The following is a 21164-nucleotide window of genomic DNA, read 5'->3' as shown; positions in this document are numbered from 1 at the left end:
AATTACGTAAAATAAGTAATACATGCATCAAAAAACACAATTGAGTTACCATACCAATTACGGTGCATTATATCATACATTCAAAACTGTAAAATAGATCAATCAATTAAAACATGACAAATAACAATAAATAACTGGTTCAGTCTCCATTAGTAACATTTAGCTATCGATATTTATAGATTACGTAAAATATCGTATTAATTATAAATAGACTTCAATTCTATAACAAGAAATAAGGTGAAAGATTCTTACTCGAATTGATGTCTGAAACGATAAGCTTTTAACTGTGCATACTAGCGATCCTTGGATTCCCTAAATTTTTTTTCAGGGATTAAAACACGCTCTAAGTATCTAAAAAAATTTTAAAAAATCCAAAATCAATGTTAGAAATTCTTTTTGGTCAATTTCGGGATTCCGGCACGGCGGCGCCGCTGTGCTCCAACGACAGCACCACCGCCCATGATAGTAGTTTGCCTCGATCTGACCGTTTTCGGTCAATTTTGTACTCTTTCCTGCAAGAAAATACGATAAAAGGTCTCGGTTGACCCAAAAAAGTCGAAAAATAAATGCTTACTGGCGACGGAGTTTCCAGTGTGGTGGCTTCGCCGGCTCACCTTCACGGTTGAGTGTTTTACTTCGATCAACATGTAGAAAAAATAATGGTGATTACAATGGTAGAAAAATTACACAGAACGGGAATCGGGAAAGACCTTATCAGATACGGTTTTTGTTTTTTTCCATCGCAGCGCTGCTGGGCTTTATCCGCGATTTCGGGCTCATTCGCCGATCCTTTTGCTCCGATTTGGCCATAAGGGTGTTCAAAATCGAATTTCAAGCAAATAAATTTTTTTTTACCTCTTTTGGCGGTCGGAGGTGGCGCGGGCACGGCGGCGGTCGACGGTCGACTCTCTTCACGACGGCTGGTTCTTTTTCTCTGACAGATGAGGGGGGGTCTAACGGCTAGGGTTATAATTTGGTGTGAAGTGGGGTATTTATATCTATCTCATTTTAATATGGGTTGTCAATCGTGTTTGATCTATACCGTTCGATCGCGTTTACATAGGAAATGAATATGGACCATCCATCATGATTTGATATGAGTAATCCGATCGCGTTTAAATAGGAAATGAATCTGGACTACCCATCACAATTTGATTTGGACCATACGATCGTATTTAAAGAGGGAACGGATCCGGACCGTCCATACGCACGGGAACAAATCCGGACCGTCCGATCACAGTCACACAGATTGTCAGCATGACCTTCTGCGTGACACCGCGCCAGCGTGCCTTGCCAAGCGATGCGCTCCGGTTCGTCCGGGCTGCTGACTGTGCGTCCCACGTAGCATATTTTTCTTAAATTGCGTTTTAACTCAAAATTTCTGATTTTTCTTTTAAAAATACTTCTATAACCTAAATTTTCACATTTTTTTTTTCAAAATTGTTTTCAATTTCATCTTACACCTATTTTTCTTTATTTTTATATTAAATAAAAATTAAAAAAAATAAATTTTCATAAATTAATTTTAAATTTTTAAAAAAATTAATTAAGGATATTACAAATTCATAATGCTTTTTTGTTACCAAACTGTTAATGAAATTTTTAAAAATACATTAAATTTGAAAATTCTCAAAGGTACTGATTTGAAATGTTGACACTAATTTTGTGGATAATTTATCTTAAATATTGTAAATATAATTATCAGTAACTATTTAATTTAATAATTAGTAAGTTTCTTTTTTTTTTTTATATAAGAAATCATAATTTTGAATTATTATATATTTTCGTATTTATTATTATTGAAAAATTATATATATCATTTAATTAATATAATAAAAAATTCACTTATTATTACAATAATATTAAAATTTTAAACCAACCCGGAAATAATATTATTATTTAATATTGCATCCAAACTCAATCGTACTGGTTGGAGGAAGACTTACGCGGTCTTCCCACTCGATGGTGTATAGATAAATTTTATTCAAGTGCAATTTTCTTTGTATATTGTGAACAAAAGTACAAGACATTATGAATAATAAATTAAAATTTCCTCCACCAACTTAAATCTATGTAATTTAATATAATTATTGATGGCCCATTCAGGAACAAGAATAATAAAAATTAGTATATATATATAAATATCATGTATAAATTAATTTATTCACTGAAATTATTGTTTATATTATTTTTGAGAGTCCCGAGAGTTGTCCTATTTATTTTTTGTTGATGATATTCAATGTCCATTAATGAACTGGCTTTGTCCACTTATCTGTACTCAATAAAGAAAAGAAGGCAAGTAATGTCCACCAAAAATGATATATATTATTTTTAAATTTTAATTATTCTGTACAACTTTGTGAGTAAATAATTTATAACACATAATTTAATACAGATTAAGATCTAATTTATTATTATATTTATAGGGTAATAAATAAATTAAACTTTATCTTGATTAAATTATGATACTTTTGAATAAAAAAATATTACTTGATATTTTGTGAATATTTTATAAGTTTTTGATAATTAGTTTATGATAAGTGATTTAATAAGAGATTATTAATTATTATGTTTGTAAGGTTACAATGATAAATTATAATATTCTTAAATGAAAAAAATGATGGCTAAAATTATCGTAGACTAAAAATTTATATAGATGATGCAAGCAAGTCACAGCTATGACGAAGGAAAACTATAATTACAATAAAATGAAAGTTCATTAAGATATTAATTTACCCTTGTGCGTGGTGCACGCACCCAAAAATGGTTAATTAATTGTCAATTTAATAGTGGAAATTTCAACTACTCTTTTTTATTTTTCTTGTCAAATTGTGGGAATACGCTGTAATATTATTATTGGATGGTGGGAAAAATTTTATTTTTCCTATGAGATTAGTGACTTGTGACAATTTGCTGGTAAGTATAGTTATAGTACTTATTGATGACGGGGTTGTTGAATTGAATGGACCTTCCGCCACTAATTATTTATGAATAATAATAATAATAATCATGTGGGATCACCCGCAAATGTTTTATTAAATTAACATCTGTCCTTTCATTAAAAAAAAAAAAAGACATCTGCCCTTCCTAATCCTTCTAATAATCTTATTATTGAAAAATTAAATTAAAAATCACATGCCCACGTGAGAATCCATTGATCTTAGAGCTCTTTTTTAATTAATTTATTAAAAAAAAATTGCGATAATCATAAATGCAAATCTCTTTAATCAAAATTGATCTATTAACTAATTAATGATATAGTAAACAATCTTAGCTTCTAAATAATAAATAATTATTAATTTATAATTAAGTAGCCGACTCTTGCCCATTTTTTGCTCGTTGTCTCTTATTCTTTATTATTTTTAGTCCGCGGCTCCCCCGCGCTGCTCCATTCCTGTTCATTTCAGATGGAGAACAGCGATGCTGTTAAGGAGCCGCTTCTCTCCTCCAGAGAAGAGGAGGATAACCAGATACAGCATCAACTTTACTCCCTCGACAGACCCGCCAACGCTTCCTTCACTTCTGCCACTTTCACCGTCGGCGCAGACGACATTCTTCCCATCACCGGCGTTCGTGATTTCTTCAAAGAATTCGCCGTTGAATCCAAAAAGCTATGGTACCTTGCCGGACCCGCCATATTCACTTCCATCTGCCAATACTCTCTCGGCGCCGTCACCCAAGTCTTAGCCGGCCAAGTCGACACCCTTACTCTCGCCGCCGTTTCCGTCGAGAACTCCGTCATCGCCGGCTTCTCCTTCGGTATAATGGTACGTACCCATATATAATCACTAACAAACAATTTTAGATCTTAATATGCTTGACTCAGTTTTATGACTGATCCCTAACCTTCTAAGTGTTGAATCGACGAGTAGCTTGGCATGGGGAGCGCGCTGGAGACACTCTGCGGACAAGCGTTCGGAGCCGGCCAGCTTGACATGCTGGGTATTTACATGCAAAGATCCTGGGTTATTCTCAACACCACAGCTTTACTCCTTTCTTTGCTATACATATTTGCTGCTCCACTGCTCCATTTGATTGGGCAGACAGATAACATTTCAAAGGCAGCAGGCATTTTATCCATATGGATGATTCCCCAACTATTCGCTTACGCAGTGAACTTCCCAATATCGAAGTTCTTGCAGGCGCAGAGCAAGATCATGGTGATGGCGGTGATAGCGGCGCTGGCGCTCGTTTTGCATAGTCTGTTCAGCTGGTTTTTTATGCTGAAACTCGGATGGGGTCTGGTGGGTGCGGCGGTGGTTCTAAACGCTTCGTGGTGGTTCATAGTTGTGACTCAGTTGGTGTATATCATTAGCGGGTCTTGCGGCCAAGCCTGGTCTGGGCTTTCGTTGAAAGCTTTTCAAAATCTATGGGGTTTCGTCAGGTTATCTCTGGCGTCGGCCGTGATGCTCTGGTGAGTCATGAAGTTCTCGAACCCAAATCTTCCTTCACTTTAATTTCTCTCTCTTCACTGATTGCCCTCTTATTTTCGCATTTGATTCTCATTCATCAAGATTTGAGGTGATTTTAGATTCATTTTTAATTCTGTAGAATAAATTATACGGTTAATAATGAGGTTTAATATTAAAAATATGATTAATTATGATAATTTAGAAAGAAAGATGGCCAACTATACATAATCACAGAATCATTTAACGTTTTGTCTTCTAGTAATTTATTGAGTGCACAATTATTTTTATGCTTACGGATGGAAAATCAATCAATCAATCATATTAAGTGCACAATTATTATTTTTTTAGTAAAAGAGAATATGATGTAGAAATTGAAGTAAAAAGAAAATGAAATTACAGGGAAGACTGGGTAGATGTATAGATGACACACTTTCATACGCCATGTAAATGCTACTGGTAGGTAGCGGTATTGATTTCCATTCAACCGTTGCTAGGTTCCGTCTCTGTTTCATATTTGTGCTGACTGCGGCAGCTGTTGGGGCCCGCATATTCCCATTTTAAAAGTTACGTGTAGTTAATTAGATATTATATTATATTTTTATAATAATGTGTTATTTATATTAAAAAATATATTTTATTTTTATCTTTTAAAAATTTAGATAGATAATTATTATATATTTTATTTATATTATTTTTAACATTTGAGTAGATAATATTTAAAATTTTGTTTTTGTTTAATATATATAATTATACTTATTACATCAACTTTTTATTTTTATATTTTATTTATTATTATTATTATTTTTATTTTATAAAAATGAAAAAAATGCCATGTGATATTTTTTAGTTCTTTATGTGTTTGTTATTTATTTTTAAAAGACAAAAAATGTGACATTTTCTCATATTATATATATATATATATATTGATTAAGAGGAGTTTCTTATTACAAATTAATTAATTGTATTATTTTTATACCACAAAAAGAAAAAAAAAAAACTAGCAATTCTTCAACCTACCGCAAACAATATTACAACAATCTAAGTGAAGTCTAGGAAGTCCAAAAGGTAAGTCGTGGGCTTAAAAAACTTTACATAGTTGTTCTCTTCATGTGGGTATGAGAAATTTGAATGTCATGCTCATTCTAAAGAAGCAACTTAAGCTTAGAAGGGAAGCTTAAGTTCATATTATAGTGAGTAACATAATTTAAAAAGATGTGCTTGAGGTGTAAAAAGATGTGCTTGAGACCCTCAATACTGTGTTCTAGGTGGAACTTTACTTGAAGCGTGTTTCAAATGCCAATATTATGCATAAAGCCATCCACCTGTGGCCCCTATATTCACGGATTAAGCTTTCAGTAAAAATAGGTGCTAGATCCTCCTAAATAAAGTCGTCAGTGTTGATCTTAAACCAACAAAAGAGAGGATCTTTCCACCCCACCGAGTGGAAAGTACTAGGGCTAAGGACTAGCCACTGACTAAGCGATGTTGCAACTAACATGGTGTTCCAACGACAATTAGATAATCCATATAGTCGTGATTTTCATTTACTTTTTAATTGCTCCCACTTTCATGCACCATCAAGAGAGGTATAATCTGACACTGGTTTCTCCAGTTGATCATGTTGGATAGAGAAATTAAAAAGAAGTACTAATAGACAGCTGTCAATCTAGTAGTCATTTCGAAATTTAGTGTTATACTTATTCCAATGTTCTATCTAATTTTTCGTAGAAGGATTTTAAGAAATTTTATAAGATATTTTCAGATAATAAATAATCGAAATATCAAGATTACCAACCAATCTCAAACGAAAGTATTTGGCTTTTAAAGATTGGAATCCAAAAGGTAGAAGATTCTAAAATAAGATGCTAGCTGAGCTTCATGAGGAAAACTTTATTTTGACATGACATATACTTGATCCCTATACCCCAGCCTCCTTAATTTAGTAAATATGATTTTATTTCAACTTATTAGTATTATAATATTTTAACCGAAATTCTTAAATGAAGTCTCTAATAAATTTATCGATATGTTCAATTATATTATCGGAGAGTAAGATCATTTGCATAAAAATACTTTTAACGAGAGTAGTTTGACATGTCTTAAAGAGGTTGAAAATTTGCCAACTAATTAACTATTTCTGGATATACTCGACCAAACTCCGATATGTTTGCTAGAAAATTCTGAAGTGGAGAAGAAAATCCTTGAAATATTTGTCGATATTCGTAGTATTAAAAACACAATTTTATGCATACAATTTTTTTTTTATTAAGCTTCTTATAAAATTTTGATCAAATTCAATTATTTTTATCTTTTTGTTTACGCATGTAATTAAAATATGTAATAATTATATTTATCCAATTCGTAATAATAATATGTGATAATCGTTACGTTATTTAAATAAAAATAATGCCCCTAACAAAAATCATCATTCAAAGTCAATTTATAAATTATAAAATAAAAATGATTTTGTTTATTATAGTAATAATCAATAAGGAGTTTGTAATGTGGTGTTGCAGCTTGGAGATTTGGTACTTTATGGCGCTAATACTTTTTGCTGGATATCTGAAGGACGCAGAGGTTTCGGTGGGCGCGCTCTCCATTTGGTGCGTAGTTTTCTTTAATTAACTAATTAATTAAGATTGTCTAATATTGACCCATTCACATCACATGCCCATTCCCTTCTTGCTTTCTTTACTAATTGTATTTGTACTTATAAAATATTCTAAAAAAATTAATATCACAATACCATAAAAATATATTCAAATTTTTTGATGTAAATTAATTAATTATTATTATTATTATTTTTGTTTTGTTCTTCAAAGGAATTTGAGAATTTATTATCGTATATAACAAAAATAATTTACGTGAGCTAAATTATTTGGATCATGCTGGCAGTTGAAGATGACATTAGTGGGTTTTTGTTTATATTATTGAATGCATTGTCTTGTATGAGAAACAAAAATGACCGAGACAGATATTGAATTTTCCACCAGAGGAGAAAGAAAAATAGAATACGATACCTATTTTTGTTGTATTGGTTCAAACGCCATTGCTAAAGGATCGATTCCGCCGGAGACATGACCATTTAGAGTAGGAGGAGTAAAATTTAGACGTCATTATTTTGTTCTTTTCCAAATTACAAATTAACATTTTTTTTTTTTTAATTTTTTTTGTAGCATGAACATACTGGGATGGACCGTCATGGTAGCCATGGGAATGAATGCAGCTATAAGGTCTCTGTTACTGAAACTAATTAACAATTCCATATACATATACATATATATGTGGACACACAATTCGTATAATGTAAATATTAAAATTAAACAACGTGGTGCAGTGTGAGGATATCAAATGAACTGGGAGCAGGTCACCCAAGAACGGCAAAGCTCTCATTAGCTGTGGCTGTGATTTCTTCATTTTTGATCGGACTCCTCATCGCCTTCATTCTAATAATCTTCCAGGACAAATACCCAGTTCTATTTTCAAGCGACGAACAGGTTAGAAATCTTGTCAGGGAGCTGACGCCACTGCTCACCATCTCCATTATCATTGACAATATTCAACCTGTTCTCTCAGGTACACATCATATATATCTCCATCAACGCCATAATTTCACTTGAATTAGAATATCCTTATGTGTATAAATTTGATTTTGCAGGGGTGGCAATTGGAGCTGGGTGGCAGGCTATTGTTGCTTACGTGAATATTGCATGCTACTATTTACTCGGGATTCCTTTGGGTCTAATACTTGGCTACAAGTTTCAATATGGCGTGGCAGTATGAATCTTTCTTAATTCCTCTTGGTTTTCAGTATATATTATGTGAAATCAAATTGATCAGCTTTATTGTTTGGCAGGGAATTTGGTGGGGAATGCTGATAGGAACGATGGTACAAACTTGTGTGCTGTTTGGAATGGTTTACAAAACCAACTGGAACAAAGAGGTGAGGGAATTTAAACAAAACGCATGTGATGGGATTTAAGACTTGTGTTGTTGGAAGTTAATATGGTGGATGGGTATGGTACTTGCAGGCTTCAGTTGCAGAAGACAGAATTAGGACATGGGGAGGCAACCCAGATTCCAAACGCAACAATGTGGAAAATTATGCAGACCAAATATCTGGCTATTAGGATTTTTTTGGTTAATAGTTGCTTATTTTTCAAATACGAGAGGCCCAAATATCTGGCAATTTTTTTCTTTTTCTTTTCTTCTTTTTTAATAATTCCAGGCTTATGCTAAGCAATTGCTGCATTTAATAAAAGCAGTTCCTCTTTTTTTTTTTCCCTATATAATATATGATGTCCTTATATAAATACGTTAATGTTTATAGGCTTCTGTTTGGTCCTTGCCAAGAAAATGAGTTCCAAAGATGTTAACCTGCTGTCAAATTTCATCCCCATAAACACTCCATGAAGAGTGAAGACAACATATCTAGGAAGAAATAATTATTCGGTTTCTTGCCAACACAAAAGAATTATTAGAACCTCCTGTAAATTAGGTTTTGTTTCTATAATTCTTTCACAATTTTTTATCAAAAAATTTGAGAGAAGTTATTCAATGTTTTTATAAACGTACTTAAATATAATTAATGCAGTTTAAATTTCAAATTCAAACAAATCAGTTTATTTGAGCTCTTGCAATTATAGACACTAATACTAAAATAAATAGCCTATAAAACGTATCCTTTTCTAATGTTATATGAATTTTGGATTAAGGAAAGGAAACGAGATAGCTCCATAAGTTGTAAGCTCATAATATAACCAAATGGGCTTCGCATTTTTGGGCCCATAGTTCTCTGGTGACAGCGTCTTGGAGCAGCCCATGTCCATAACCCAAAACTTACTGACTGCGGACCAAGCCCGAACGAGATGCAGTAAATACTCAAAACCCTTAAGGGCAAACCAGGAAACAAGAAAAGCTCACCCCAAAGATAAAATGCCCCCCAAACCCTACTACTCGCCCTTCTCATCAGCGTTCCTCGCAGCCGCCCACAACCCTAGCAGAGGAGCAACCAGATCCAAGAGAAGCAGAAATGACAACCAGATTCAAGAAGAACCGCAAGAAGAGAGGCCATGTGAGCGCCGGCCATGGTCGTATTGGGAAGCACCGCAAGCACCCTGGAGGTCGCGGTAATGCCGGAGGTATGCACCACCACAGGATCCTTTTCGACAAGTACCATCCTGGGTACTTCGGTAAAGTTGGTATGAGGTATTTCCACAAGCTGCGTAACAAGTACCACTGCCCCATCGTCAACCTCGACAAACTCTGGTCGCTTGTGCCAGAGGATGTCAAAGCCAAGGCCACCAAGGACTCCGCTCCATTGATCGATGTCACTCAGTTTGGTTACTTCAAGGTCTTGGGTAAGGGTGTCTTGCCGGAGAATCAGCCCGTCGTCGTAAAGGCTAAGCTCGTGTCCAAGACCGCCGAGAAGAAGATTAAGGAAGCTGGTGGCGCCGTCGTCCTAACTGCCTAGGTTTGGTGTAGATCTTTTTCTCTCGGGGGAATCGAGTTGTTTCTTTCTAGCATAAGTTTTAGACTCTTTGGTTTCCGATTTTGATCTCGTTGAACTTGTTTTAAAATTGATATATCTGTTTACCCGGAATTTAATGATGTTATATTTATATTGTTTAATGATCTTGAATGCGGTTTTGGTTTCTATTTCGTTTCTATTGTGCTTGGATTTGTGATTAGTTGTTTGATTGCCTGCAAGTTAATAACAATCGCCATTATTTGTTCAATAGATTTATAGGCTAAGCACAAAATGAAAAAGTAGCTGTTAATTGTGGGTAGATGCTTGCTTGTTATATTTATATCACAATGATTTCAGAAATTTATAGGCATGGTGAAATAGGAGGATATACTTGGGATCGACCTAAGATGCGCTCTCTGTAATTTGTGTTTGGTCTTTTCATTTCCTATCTAACAGATGGTTTTACTTGTCATGCATCCATTGATGTAGTTTTTGTAGCTTCTTGCTTACTCTTCAAGGTGGTTATTAAAAGTTCATCTTTTCGCTGAACCCACGCTTGACGTTTGTGCTGTCTGTTAGATCATAGGCGATTTGCTTGGATGACATACTAGAAACATTTCGATTTAGTCTGCAATGTATGAGTTTTCTTTTCAGTGAAGAAATTTGTTTTCTTCAATTAAGAAGGCAACATTAGTGAATGAATACTTGCATTGGAGTTTGGGTTGCTCAGGAAATGAGACGTACTGGCTGGGCACCTAATTTAAAATTGCAGAGATGACATCGGTAACTTTGTTCTCTTGGGTTATGATATGATAATCATGCTGGTCCAAAGCCGGAAAATCTTATCCATTTTCTGAAGATGGTCAAGTAGTAGCAGGATTAGTTAAAGTCGAATTGATGGGAATTGTTTGAAGTGTAATTTTTCCACAGTAAAGATTTTTTAGCACTATTTATCAGCTTTCTATCTGAGCCTTTTTTTTTTTTGTTTTGATCTATTTCCAAGTTCTAATTTTTAAAAAGTTGAACTAGAATTTCTTTACAAAGTTCTTCTTGCGAGAAAGTAGAGTCTCTTCTTTGCAGTCTTTGCTTATTCCTCAGCATTTATTCAAATTTACAAATTTTCAAAAGATTGAAACTTCATAACTATCAGAGGTTTCAAAAAAAAATTGAACGTGTTATGCATATCAAGATCAAATGATTGAGGAAATATAAGTCTTTGACAGATTTTTTTACCAACAGCAGTACAAAGAATCCACCTTGTTTTGATCATAGAAGAACACAGAAAGTTCCATCTTGTACGAGACAAGCAAAACTCGGAACAAGTATCTTTTAGAACATTGTTACATTATGTCAATGAGGAGGTGGTTATGATGGGAGAATGTGGCAGGGAGATGGGCCAGTCCCTTATGGAAAGAAGGTCCGCCATTGATAATTAGCAAGAGCTCGATTCAAACTAAACCATAATAATCCTTTTATTCGATCAAATGAATTTACTTCTTACAAATTACATATTAAATAGATCCAAAGAATGAGGGAACTCCATTAAAGGAGTCAAAGATAATTTTTCTTTTTTGGGGAAAAAAAAGACAGTTTGTATTATATGTATTTATGATATTCTCTACAATTCTAAAATTATAGACGAATATGCAAATATTTTGCAGTTCATTACCATTATCTTCATTGTATCGGAGAAGACGATGTGCTTCCCTCCAAAGTCATTGGTAGAATATGGATTTGCTCAAAAATGGGCTGCTAAGCCGAATTGTTATGTCAATCAAATTCTACCTTAATAATGGTTAAGCCAAATTTCCAGTTCATCTGCCACATCCATGTCGAGATAGTGACCCACCAGATTAAAATTATGACACATCAGTTTGATTAATGATGCCAGAAGACAGAACCATAACCTGAATCTATCAAGTAGTGGTATGAAAGTTTATTTCTTCAAGTGCTAGCTCCAGTTGACAAGTTTTGAGTACCCAAAAAGCACCTCGGACAGTCTCATCTTCACTTGACTAACCCTTTAATAGGTGTAGTTTTAGATGAAAGCAGCTTACCGACCAGAGAAAACTGCTAATTATGGGCTTCCTAGTCTGTGCTCTTACCCAGGGAAACTTGTTCATTTGTTAGCGGTTCAGTTTTTTTTTGGCTACGCTGGCGAATATCCGCCATCTGATGCTTGAGCAGGCGAATTCGGATAAGCTCTGCATGTATTTGTGTTCCATATATTGTAGCACCCGGAAAGGAGGAGGAAAAAAAAAAAAAAAAAAAAAAAAAAAAAAAAAAAAAAAAAAAAAAAAAAAAAAAAAGGGGGGGGGGGGGGGGGCCACGTCAGCAGCCGCGTCAGCAGCCACGTCAGCAGTCCCGGCCAACCAGTGCCTGCCACGTGGCAAGATCGCGTCACTCCGAAAGGAGCCACGTTGGCGATCCGCGTGGGTGCGATCCGACGGCCCAGATCAATCACGCGATCGGACGGCCCAGATTCAATCGCACGGACGGCCCAGATTCAATCAAAAACGAACGGCCCAGATTAAAACAAAATGAACGGCTGTGATCAAAAGGCAAGGGGTTATAAATAGAACCCCCACACCAGACCACAAACCCTAGCCGCCAGCCGCTCGCCGGAGAAGACGAACCAGAGGCCGACCGCCGCCACCCGCCGCCGCTCGCCGCCGCACCGGGGAAATTTCCGACCGCCGATCGAGGTAAATTTCATACCCCCGACTCGTTTTTCCCCACTGATTCCTCCTATGGCCAAATCGAAACCGAAATCCCGGCCAAACGGCCGGAATACGCGGCCGAAGCCCAGCGGCGCCGCCGCGCCCCCTCTCGGTTTTTGCCTCCGACGAGGCCCTTCCCGGCCTCCGTTCGATGCAATTTTTATATCACCGTGATCACCGTTCTTTTCTCTACAGGTTGACCGGAGCCGAATCACCAAAACACGAACCTCGCCGGAGAGCCGCTGCACCCGAGAGCGCCGCCGCCGGTAAGCTCCGTTTTTCCGTGATTTTTTGGCCCCCCGAGGGCCCTAAGGTTCTTTTCTGACAAGGACCAATGCGAGTGTGGCCGAATTCGGCCGAAAACGGCCGAAAACAGCCAACCCGAGGCGACTCGCCGCCGCCAGCGGCGGCGCCGTCGCCGGAGCACGGCGGAGCCGCCGTGCCGGAGTTGCGATTTGGGCCGAAAGAGGCCCTGGGCCTAATTTGGAATTTTTTTGGAACACGTGCAGGTACTGTTAGTGTGTTTCAGTTCCCCGAGAAAAATTCAGGGAAAATTAGGGACAGTCTGCAGGCGCACTGTGAATCGTATTCGGATCTCGAAAACAAGTAAGGACCCCTCACTCTATTTCCTATCACGGTATTAAAGTTCAAAATGATAAAATGGTATTTCTTGAATTAACGCATGTGTGAAATTGCTTAAGGTTGCTAATGGAGCCCGAGTCTAGTGTGATTGATGATTTACTGTTATTTGGTCTGTTTTACACTGTTTTACAGCTTTAAATGCATTATGGGGTTTGATGTGTTCATTTTACAGATTTGTGTGCATACACTACGTTTTTATTAATTATGGGTTGAATGACTGAAAAAAACTGATATTGTATGTTGTCTGTTGGTATGAATTACGATTTGCTTGTTTAAAAGTGAATTGATGATGTTGATTGAGGAAAAGGAAAATGAAAGATTGTATAGACTGATAATTGTATTATGGGGGTCAGCCTGACTAGATATCCTGGGAGATGGTGGACGGACCGGGTCCGTAGGGAACCCTACCGGGATTGTGGTCTCACATGCCGGACGGGGTATGGAGATCTTATGGTTTTGGCGCCCATACCGGACGGGGTATGGGGACGGCCCGTTTCACCCTCATACCGGACGGGGTATTGAGGTTTATGGTTTTGGCGCCCATACCGGACGGGGTATGGGGACGGCCCGTTTCACCCTCATACCGGACGGGGTATTGAGGTTTATGGTTTTGGCGCCCATACCGGACGGGGTATGGGGACGGTCCTGGAAACTGATTATGAATGTTAAAGGTTAACGGGTAGCGGAACCCCTATGGACCCCCACGGATACTAGTAGGCTGGTAAATGAGAAAAAGATATGTTGTACAATGATTGAATTACAAGAGGCGTGATAAGTGTTATGTTTTACAGCTTAAATTATTCAATGATTATGATAATGTTATTGTTTTTCTCATATTGTTTTCATAAATTCCACCAAGGTAAGTGGATGGTCAAAGTTTTATTATTGATAAAAGGTTTTGTTGTTAATAAACGAGTTTATTGTAAATTATGCTCCATTGGTCTTTTTGTGATTTTTTACCCACCTTTATCTCCGTGACGGTGAGATATCGTGATGTTCTTACTGGGCTAGTGTAGCTCACTCCTTAATTAACCATTTCAGATCAGGAAGACATGGTTCCCGAGCCCGTTCCGCAGGAGGACGACGAAGGGGATGCCTAGAGACTCTGTAGTCATACGCATAGTTTTATTTTCGAGTTTCTTTCTTAGTTAGTTTAATCTTTTATATTTTAAGTACGTTTTTGGTTTTTCGTGTAAGGGATGTTAAATGAAATTTTGATCTCGCTTCCGCATTCGATATATTTAAATACTCATTTCATTTTAATATTTTCCGGGGCCGTTACAGTTGGTATCAGAGCCGCATTTCCTCGGACCCATCCCTTACACAATAGTGCCTTAGAGTAATACTCATCGATATATCGTTACTCAATCATTACTTGTGAAGACGAGTACACGGGAATGAGGAGAGGAAGGCCCCCACTAAACCAAGCGGCCCAAGATAATTCGCTTCGGGAGGATTTAGACAGACTATTTGAGATGGTGGAGGCTCTCGTAACTGCCCAGCAAAGGCAAGAGGAGAGAAGGGAGTTACCCGGACCTCCTCCGCTAGCGCAGGTTGAGCCCCCGCTACAGTAGGCTGATCTCGAGCCACCCCGGCAGGAGCCTGTTCCTCCACAGTACCACCCGGCGCCACAGCCGCGGTACGACCCTGTACCACAGCCACGGTACCAGCAGGCGTCGCCACAGCACATTCCAGTACCCCCACCACATCAGCAGGTGCCACCACAGGGTCCCCCAGTTAACCCTCAGCCGGCCCAAGTTCCTCTACCTCGGGACCCCGCTACTTCCTTGATCGACCCCGGCTTCATAGAGAGGTACAGAAGACTGAACCCTTCTACTTTTGCAGGGGGATCCTCTTTTGAAGAGGCCCAATACTAGCTGGCAGAGACTGAAAGAGCTTTCGAGACCTTGGGAGTAGTTCCTGAGCAGAGGGCTGCCATTGCCTCCTACATGCTAGTAGGGGAGACATTGCTAGGAGAGGTTGTCTACAGGGCATGTGTCGTGGAGATAGCAGATAGGAAATTGAGGGTAGACCTGATAGGGTTAGACACATGGGATTTTGATGTAATCCTAGGAATGGATTGGCTAGCGGTGTATCACGCCACTATAGATTGCTTTAACAAAAAGATTGTATTTAATCCTCCCAACGAGGAGCCATTTACAAGTTAATAAAATTATTCGGTACTGATTTTCCCTAATGACAAATTCTTTTCTTCTTAATTCCCAGTGCCTTAATATTGTATTTTCCCTAACTAGGTAAACCCAAGAAAGAAGTTTGTATCCAAGAGATTCCAGTAGTCCGAGACTTTCTAGACGTATTTCCGGATGAACTGCCCGGTCTACCAGGGGACAGAGAGGTCGAGTTCACCATAGACTTACAGCCAGGAACCCAGCCCATCTCGGTAGCTCCTTACCAAATGAGCCGCATCGAGATGGAAGAGCTAAGGAAACAAATCACTGAGCTACAAAACAGTGGCTTCATTAGACACAGCATTTCCCCATGGGGTGCCGGGGTTACTTTTGCAAAAAAAAAAAGGGGATGGAACGTTGAGACTGTGTATTGATTATAGAAGGATAAACAAGGTAACAATTAAAAAAAAACAAGTACCCTCTTCCCCGGATTGATGACCTTTTCGATCAGTTGCAGGGTGCACAGGTCTTTTCTAAAATAGATCTACGATCAGGTTACCATCAGGTAAAAGTGAGAGCAGAAGACATCCCCAAGACGGCATTCCGAACCAGGTACGGACACTATGAGTTCCTGGTTATGCCGTTTGGGCTAACCAACGCCCCGGCCATCTTTTTGGATCTAATGAACAGAATCTTCAGAGAGTTTTTGGATAAATTTGTCATCGTGTTCATCGATGATATCTTAGTCTACTCAAAAAGTAGAGAAGAACATGCTCATCATCTTGCCCAAGTCCTCCAGGTACTCAGGGAAAAGAAGTTGTATGCAAAGTTGAGCAAGTGTGGATTTTGGCTCGAGCAAACCGCCTTCCTAGGACATGTTATATCGAAGGAAGGGGTGTCGGTGAACCCCGAAAAGGTTGAAGCGGTACTTGGTTGGGAAAGGCTGACAACAGTTAAGGAAAATCGCAGTTTCCTAGGGATGGTGGGTTATTACCGCCGGTTTGTCGAAGGGTTCTCCAGTCTAGCGGCCCCTCTAACCCGACTCACAAAGAAGAATGCAAAGTTTGATTGGAATGAGAACTGCGAAAGGAGTTTTTCAGAATTGAAGAAGCGACTGACTACTGCACCCGTGCTGGCTCTACCGAGTGGATCAGGAGGGTATACAGTTTATAGTGATGCCTCCTATCTGGGCCTGGGTTGTGTCCTGATGCAGCATGGAAAGGTTATAGCATATGGGTCTAGACAGCTAAAGAATCATGAGAAGAACTATCCTACCCATGACTTGGAGCTTGCCGCAATCATACACGCCTTGAAAATCTGGCGCCATTATTTGTATGGAGAGACCTTTCAGATCTACACCGATCATAAGAGTTTGAAGCACATCTTCACTCAGAAGGATCTCAACATGCGTCAGAGAAGGTGGATGGAACTCCTCAAGGACTATGATTGTGACATCCTATACCATCCAGGTAAGGGCAACGTAGTAGCCGATGCCCTCAGTAGGAAGAGTGTAGGCACCCTAGCCCATCTGATGGTTTCGGAATGCAGGTCCATTGGGGCTACGCAGCAGGTTCGACTGCAAGATCTGAAGAGGGCCACATGTTTGAGCCACCTAGCAGTCCAACCCGAGTTAATCCAAAGAATAAAGGAAGCCCAGTCAGTCGACCCCGCCCTAGTAAACCGCAAGAAGGATGCAGAACAAGGAGTAAACTCAGAATTTCAGATCTCTGCCGACGGATTGATTCGTTTCAAGGACAGAATGTGTGTCCCAGACGACAATGAATTAAAAAGAGACATCATGACAGAGTCCCATAGTTCAAGGTTCGCCATGCATCCAGGAAGTACAAAAATGTACCAAACTATGCGACCCCGATTCTGGTGGAATGGGATGAAGAGAGATATAGCCGACTTTGTATCTAAGTGCTTGGTATGTCAGCAGGTCAAGGCAGAACATCAACGCCCAGGGGGGTTGCTTCAGCCTTTGCCGATTCCAGAATGGAAGTGGGAACACATCACTATGGACTTCGTATCGGGACTACCCAAGGCACGATCGGGACACGATGCCATATGGGTAATTGTTGATCGACTCACTAAGTCTTCCCACTTCCTGGCCATCAGAATGACTGATTCGTTGGACAAGTTGGCAAGAATGTATGTCCGGGAAATAGTCAGACTGCATGGGGTCCCAGTAACAGTGGTGTCCGACAGGGATCCCAGATTCACTTCTCGGTTCTGGAATAGTTTCCAGCAAGCTATGGGAACAAAGCTGTCCCTTAGTACTGCCTTCCACCCCCAAACCGATGGACAATCAGAGAGGACAATCCGTACACTGGAGGATATGCTCCGAGCTTGTGTCCTTGACTCCGGAGGCCATTGGGACGACCACCTACCCCTGATAGAGTTTGCCTACAACAACAGTTACCAAGCAAGCATCGGCATGGCCCCATACGAGGCGCTATACGGGCGTCCGTGCAGGTCACCGATTTGTTGGGAGGAAGTGGGCGATAGAAGATTGTTTGGCCCGGATTTGGTGGAAGAAACCACGTCCAAGATAGTTAAGATCAAGAAGAACATCCAGACAGCTCAGAGTAGGCAAAAGAGCTATGCTGATACCCGGAGGAGAGACCTGGCCTTTGAGAAAGGTGACCGTGTGTTTCTTAAAGTCACCCCCTTCAAGGGAATTAGTAGGTTCGGCAGAAGGGGAAAATTAAACCCCAGATACATTGGACCCTTTGAAATCTTAGACAAGATTGGTACCACTGCCTACAGACTTGCACTGCCCCCTGAGCTCTCCCGGGTTCACAATGTGTTTCATGTATCCATGCTGCGCAAGTACAATCCGGACCCTTCTCATGTCGTGGCTCATGAACCGCTTTCACTCCGAGAGGACTTGTCTTATGAAGAAGTACCGGTCAGTATCACAGACCGAGAAAGCAGAATACTCCGTAACCGGGAAATATCATTTGTAAAAGTCTTGTGGCAGAACCACACACCTAGGGAGGCGACTTGGGAGCTGGAATCAGAATTTAGGGCCCAATATCCTCATCTGTTTGATCAAGAGTAATGAGGCAAATTTGGGGACCAAATTTCTTTATGGGGGGGAGAGTTGTAGCACCCGGAAAGGAGGAGGAAAAAAAAAAAAAAAAAAAAAAAAAAAAAAAAAAAAAAAAAAAAAAAAAAGGGGGGGGGCCACGTCAGCAGCCGCGTCAGCAGCCACGTCAGCAGTCCCGGCCAACCAGTGCCTGCCACGTGGCAAGATCGCGTCACTCCGAAAGGAGCCACGTTGGCGATCCGCGTGGGTGCGATCCGACGGCCCAGATCAATCACGCGATCGGACGGCCCAGATTCAATCGCACGGACGGCCCAGATTCAATCAAAAACGAACGGCCCAGATTAAAACAAAATGAACGGCTGTGATCAAAAGGCAAGGGGTTATAAATAGAACCCCCACACCAGACCACAAACCCTAGCCGCCAGCCGCTCGCCGGAGAAGACGAACCAGAGGCCGACCGCCGCCACCCGCCGCCGCTCGCCGCCGCACCGGGGAAATTTCCGACCGCCGATCGAGGTAAATTTCATACCCCCGACTCGTTTTTCCCCACTGATTCCTCCTATGGCCAAATCGAAACCGAAATCCCGGCCAAACGGCCGGAATACGCGGCCGAAGCCCAGCGGCGCCGCCGCGCCCCCTCTCGGTTTTTGCCTCCGACGAGGCCCTTCCCGGCCTCCGTTCGATGCAATTTTTATATCACCGTGATCACCGTTCTTTTCTCTACAGGTTGACCGGAGCCGAATCACCAAAACACGAACCTCGCCGGAGAGCCGCTGCACCCGAGAGCGCCGCCGCCGGTAAGCTCCGTTTTTCCGTGATTTTTTGGCCCCCCGAGGGCCCTAAGGTTCTTTTCTGACAAGGACCAATGCGAGTGTGGCCGAATTCGGCCGAAAACGGCCGAAAACAGCCAACCCGAGGCGACTCGCCGCCGCCAGCGGCGGCGCCGTCGCCGGAGCACGGCGGAGCCGCCGTGCCGGAGTTGCGATTTGGGCCGAAAGAGGCCCTGGGCCTAATTTGGAATTTTTTTGGAACACGTGCAGGTACTGTTAGTGTGTTTCAGTTCCCCGAGAAAAATTCAGGGAAAATTAGGGACAGCCTGCAGGCGCACTGTGAATCGTATTCGGATCTCGAAAACAAGTAAGGACCCCTCACTCTATTTCCTATCACGGTATTAAAGTTCAAAATGATAAAATGGTATTTCTTGAATTAACGCATGTGTGAAATTGCTTAAGGTTGCTAATGGAGCCCGAGTCTAGTGTGATTGATGATTTACTGTTATTTGGTCTGTTTTACACTGTTTTACAGCTTTAAATGCATTATGGGGTTTGATGTGTTCATTTTACAGATTTGTGTGCATACACTACGTTTTTATTAATTATGGGTTGAATGACTGAAAAAAACTGATATTGTATGTTGTCTGTTGGTATGAATTACGATTTGCTTGTTTAAAAGTGAATTGATGATGTTGATTGAGGAAAAGGAAAATGAAAGATTGTATAGACTGATAATTGTATTATGGGGGTCAGCCTGACTAGATATCCTGGGAGATGGTGGACGGACCGGGTCCGTAGGGAACCCTACCGGGATTGTGGTCTCACATGCCGGACGGGGTATGGAGATCTTATGGTTTTGGCGCCCATACCGGACGGGGTATGGGGACGGCCCGTTTCACCCTCATACCGGACGGGGTATTGAGGTTTATGGTTTTGGCGCCCATACCGGACGGGGTATGGGGACGGCCCGTTTCACCCTCATACCGGACGGGGTATTGAGGTTTATGGTTTTGGCGCCCATACCGGACGGGGTATGGGGACGGTCCTGGAAACTGATTATGAATGTTAAAGGTTAACGGGTAGCGGAACCCCTATGGACCCCCACGGATACTAGTAGGCTGGTAAATGAGAAAAAGATATGTTGTACAATGATTGAATTACAAGAGGCGTGATAAGTGTTATGTTTTACAGCTTAAATTATTCAATGATTATGATAATGTTATTGTTTTTCTCATATTGTTTTCATAAATTCCACCAAGGTAAGTGGATGGTCAAAGTTTTATTATTGATAAAAGGTTTTGTTGTTAATAAACGAGTTTATTGTAAATTATGCTCCATTGGTCTTTTTGTGATTTTTTACCCACCTTTATCTCCGTGACGGTGAGATATCGTGATGTTCTTACTGGGCTAGTGTAGCTCACTCCTTAATTAACCATTTCAGATCAGGAAGACATGGTTCCCGAGCCCGTTCCGCAGGAGGACGACGAAGGGGATGCCTAGAGACTCTGTAGTCATACGCATAGTTTTATTTTCGAGTTTCTTTCTTAGTTAGTTTAATCTTTTATATTTTAAGTACGTTTTTGGTTTTTCGTGTAAGGGATGTTAAATGAAATTTTGATCTCGCTTCCGCATTCGATATATTTAAATACTCATTTCATTTTAATATTTTCCGGGGCCGTTACATATATACATATATATATTCCATGTTAGTCGCCTCCTGATTTTCCTACAGAGGAAGAAGCTGAACCCCGTTTTGTCGCTTCCTGAGATCTGCCTATTGAGATACACTTTCTATATTTACTAATTAGCAATTAACATTACAAGATTCGGATTTCCAACCATATTAGACTCTGAACTGTATTATTATATTTACAGACAGACAAAGAGAGATGTCTAGTTTAGCTATATATTTTTCAGTACCCATAGAACAGAAGGAGCTGGGAGAGACCCTTCTTCTTCTTCTTCT

At 39.9% G+C, this 21164-nt stretch overlaps 2 protein-coding genes across 2 annotated transcripts; both read left to right on the top strand.

Moving 5' to 3' along the window:
- Positions 1–3349: 3349 nt before the first annotated feature.
- Positions 3350–8697, top strand: LOC110817122 (protein DETOXIFICATION 29-like). Its single transcript, XM_088210121.1, has 8 exons — positions 3350–3767; positions 3873–4414; positions 6929–7015; positions 7589–7645; positions 7750–7988; positions 8071–8189; positions 8269–8355; positions 8444–8697. The coding sequence occupies exons 1-8, from the start codon at positions 3408–3410 to the stop codon at positions 8540–8542; spliced, it is 1590 nt and encodes a 529-aa protein (XP_088066247.1). The 5' UTR covers positions 3350–3407; the 3' UTR covers positions 8543–8697.
- Positions 8698–9363: 666 nt separating this feature from the next.
- On the top strand, positions 9364–10070 carry LOC110817091 (large ribosomal subunit protein uL15x). The gene has a single exon (XM_022045488.2). The coding sequence runs from the start codon at positions 9445–9447 to the stop codon at positions 9883–9885; it is 441 nt and encodes a 146-aa protein (XP_021901180.1). The 5' UTR covers positions 9364–9444; the 3' UTR covers positions 9886–10070.
- Positions 10071–21164: the final 11094 nt, after the last annotated feature.

This window comes from Carica papaya, chromosome 8, assembly GCF_054855325.1.
Source record: "Carica papaya isolate Zhongbai chromosome 8, ASM5485532v1, whole genome shotgun sequence".
Classification (NCBI taxonomy): Eukaryota; Viridiplantae; Streptophyta; class Magnoliopsida; order Brassicales; family Caricaceae; genus Carica; species Carica papaya.
The sequence above is the reverse complement of the archived record's forward strand: the minus strand, read 5'-3'. Positions and strand labels throughout refer to the sequence as shown.

Coding starts and splice junctions, on each gene's coding strand:
- LOC110817091 (XM_022045488.2), top strand. CDS start 9,445: ATGACAACCAGATTCAAGAAGAACCGCAAGAAGAGAGGCCATGTGAGC.
- LOC110817122 (XM_088210121.1), top strand. CDS start 3,408: ATGGAGAACAGCGATGCTGTTAAGGAGCCGCTTCTCTCCTCCAGAGAA. Junction 7,646..7,749: donor GGAATGAATGCAGCTATAAG/GTCTCTGTTACT, acceptor AACGTGGTGCAG/TGTGAGGATATCAAATGAAC. Junction 7,989..8,070: donor TATTCAACCTGTTCTCTCAG/GTACACATCATA, acceptor TTGATTTTGCAG/GGGTGGCAATTGGAGCTGGG.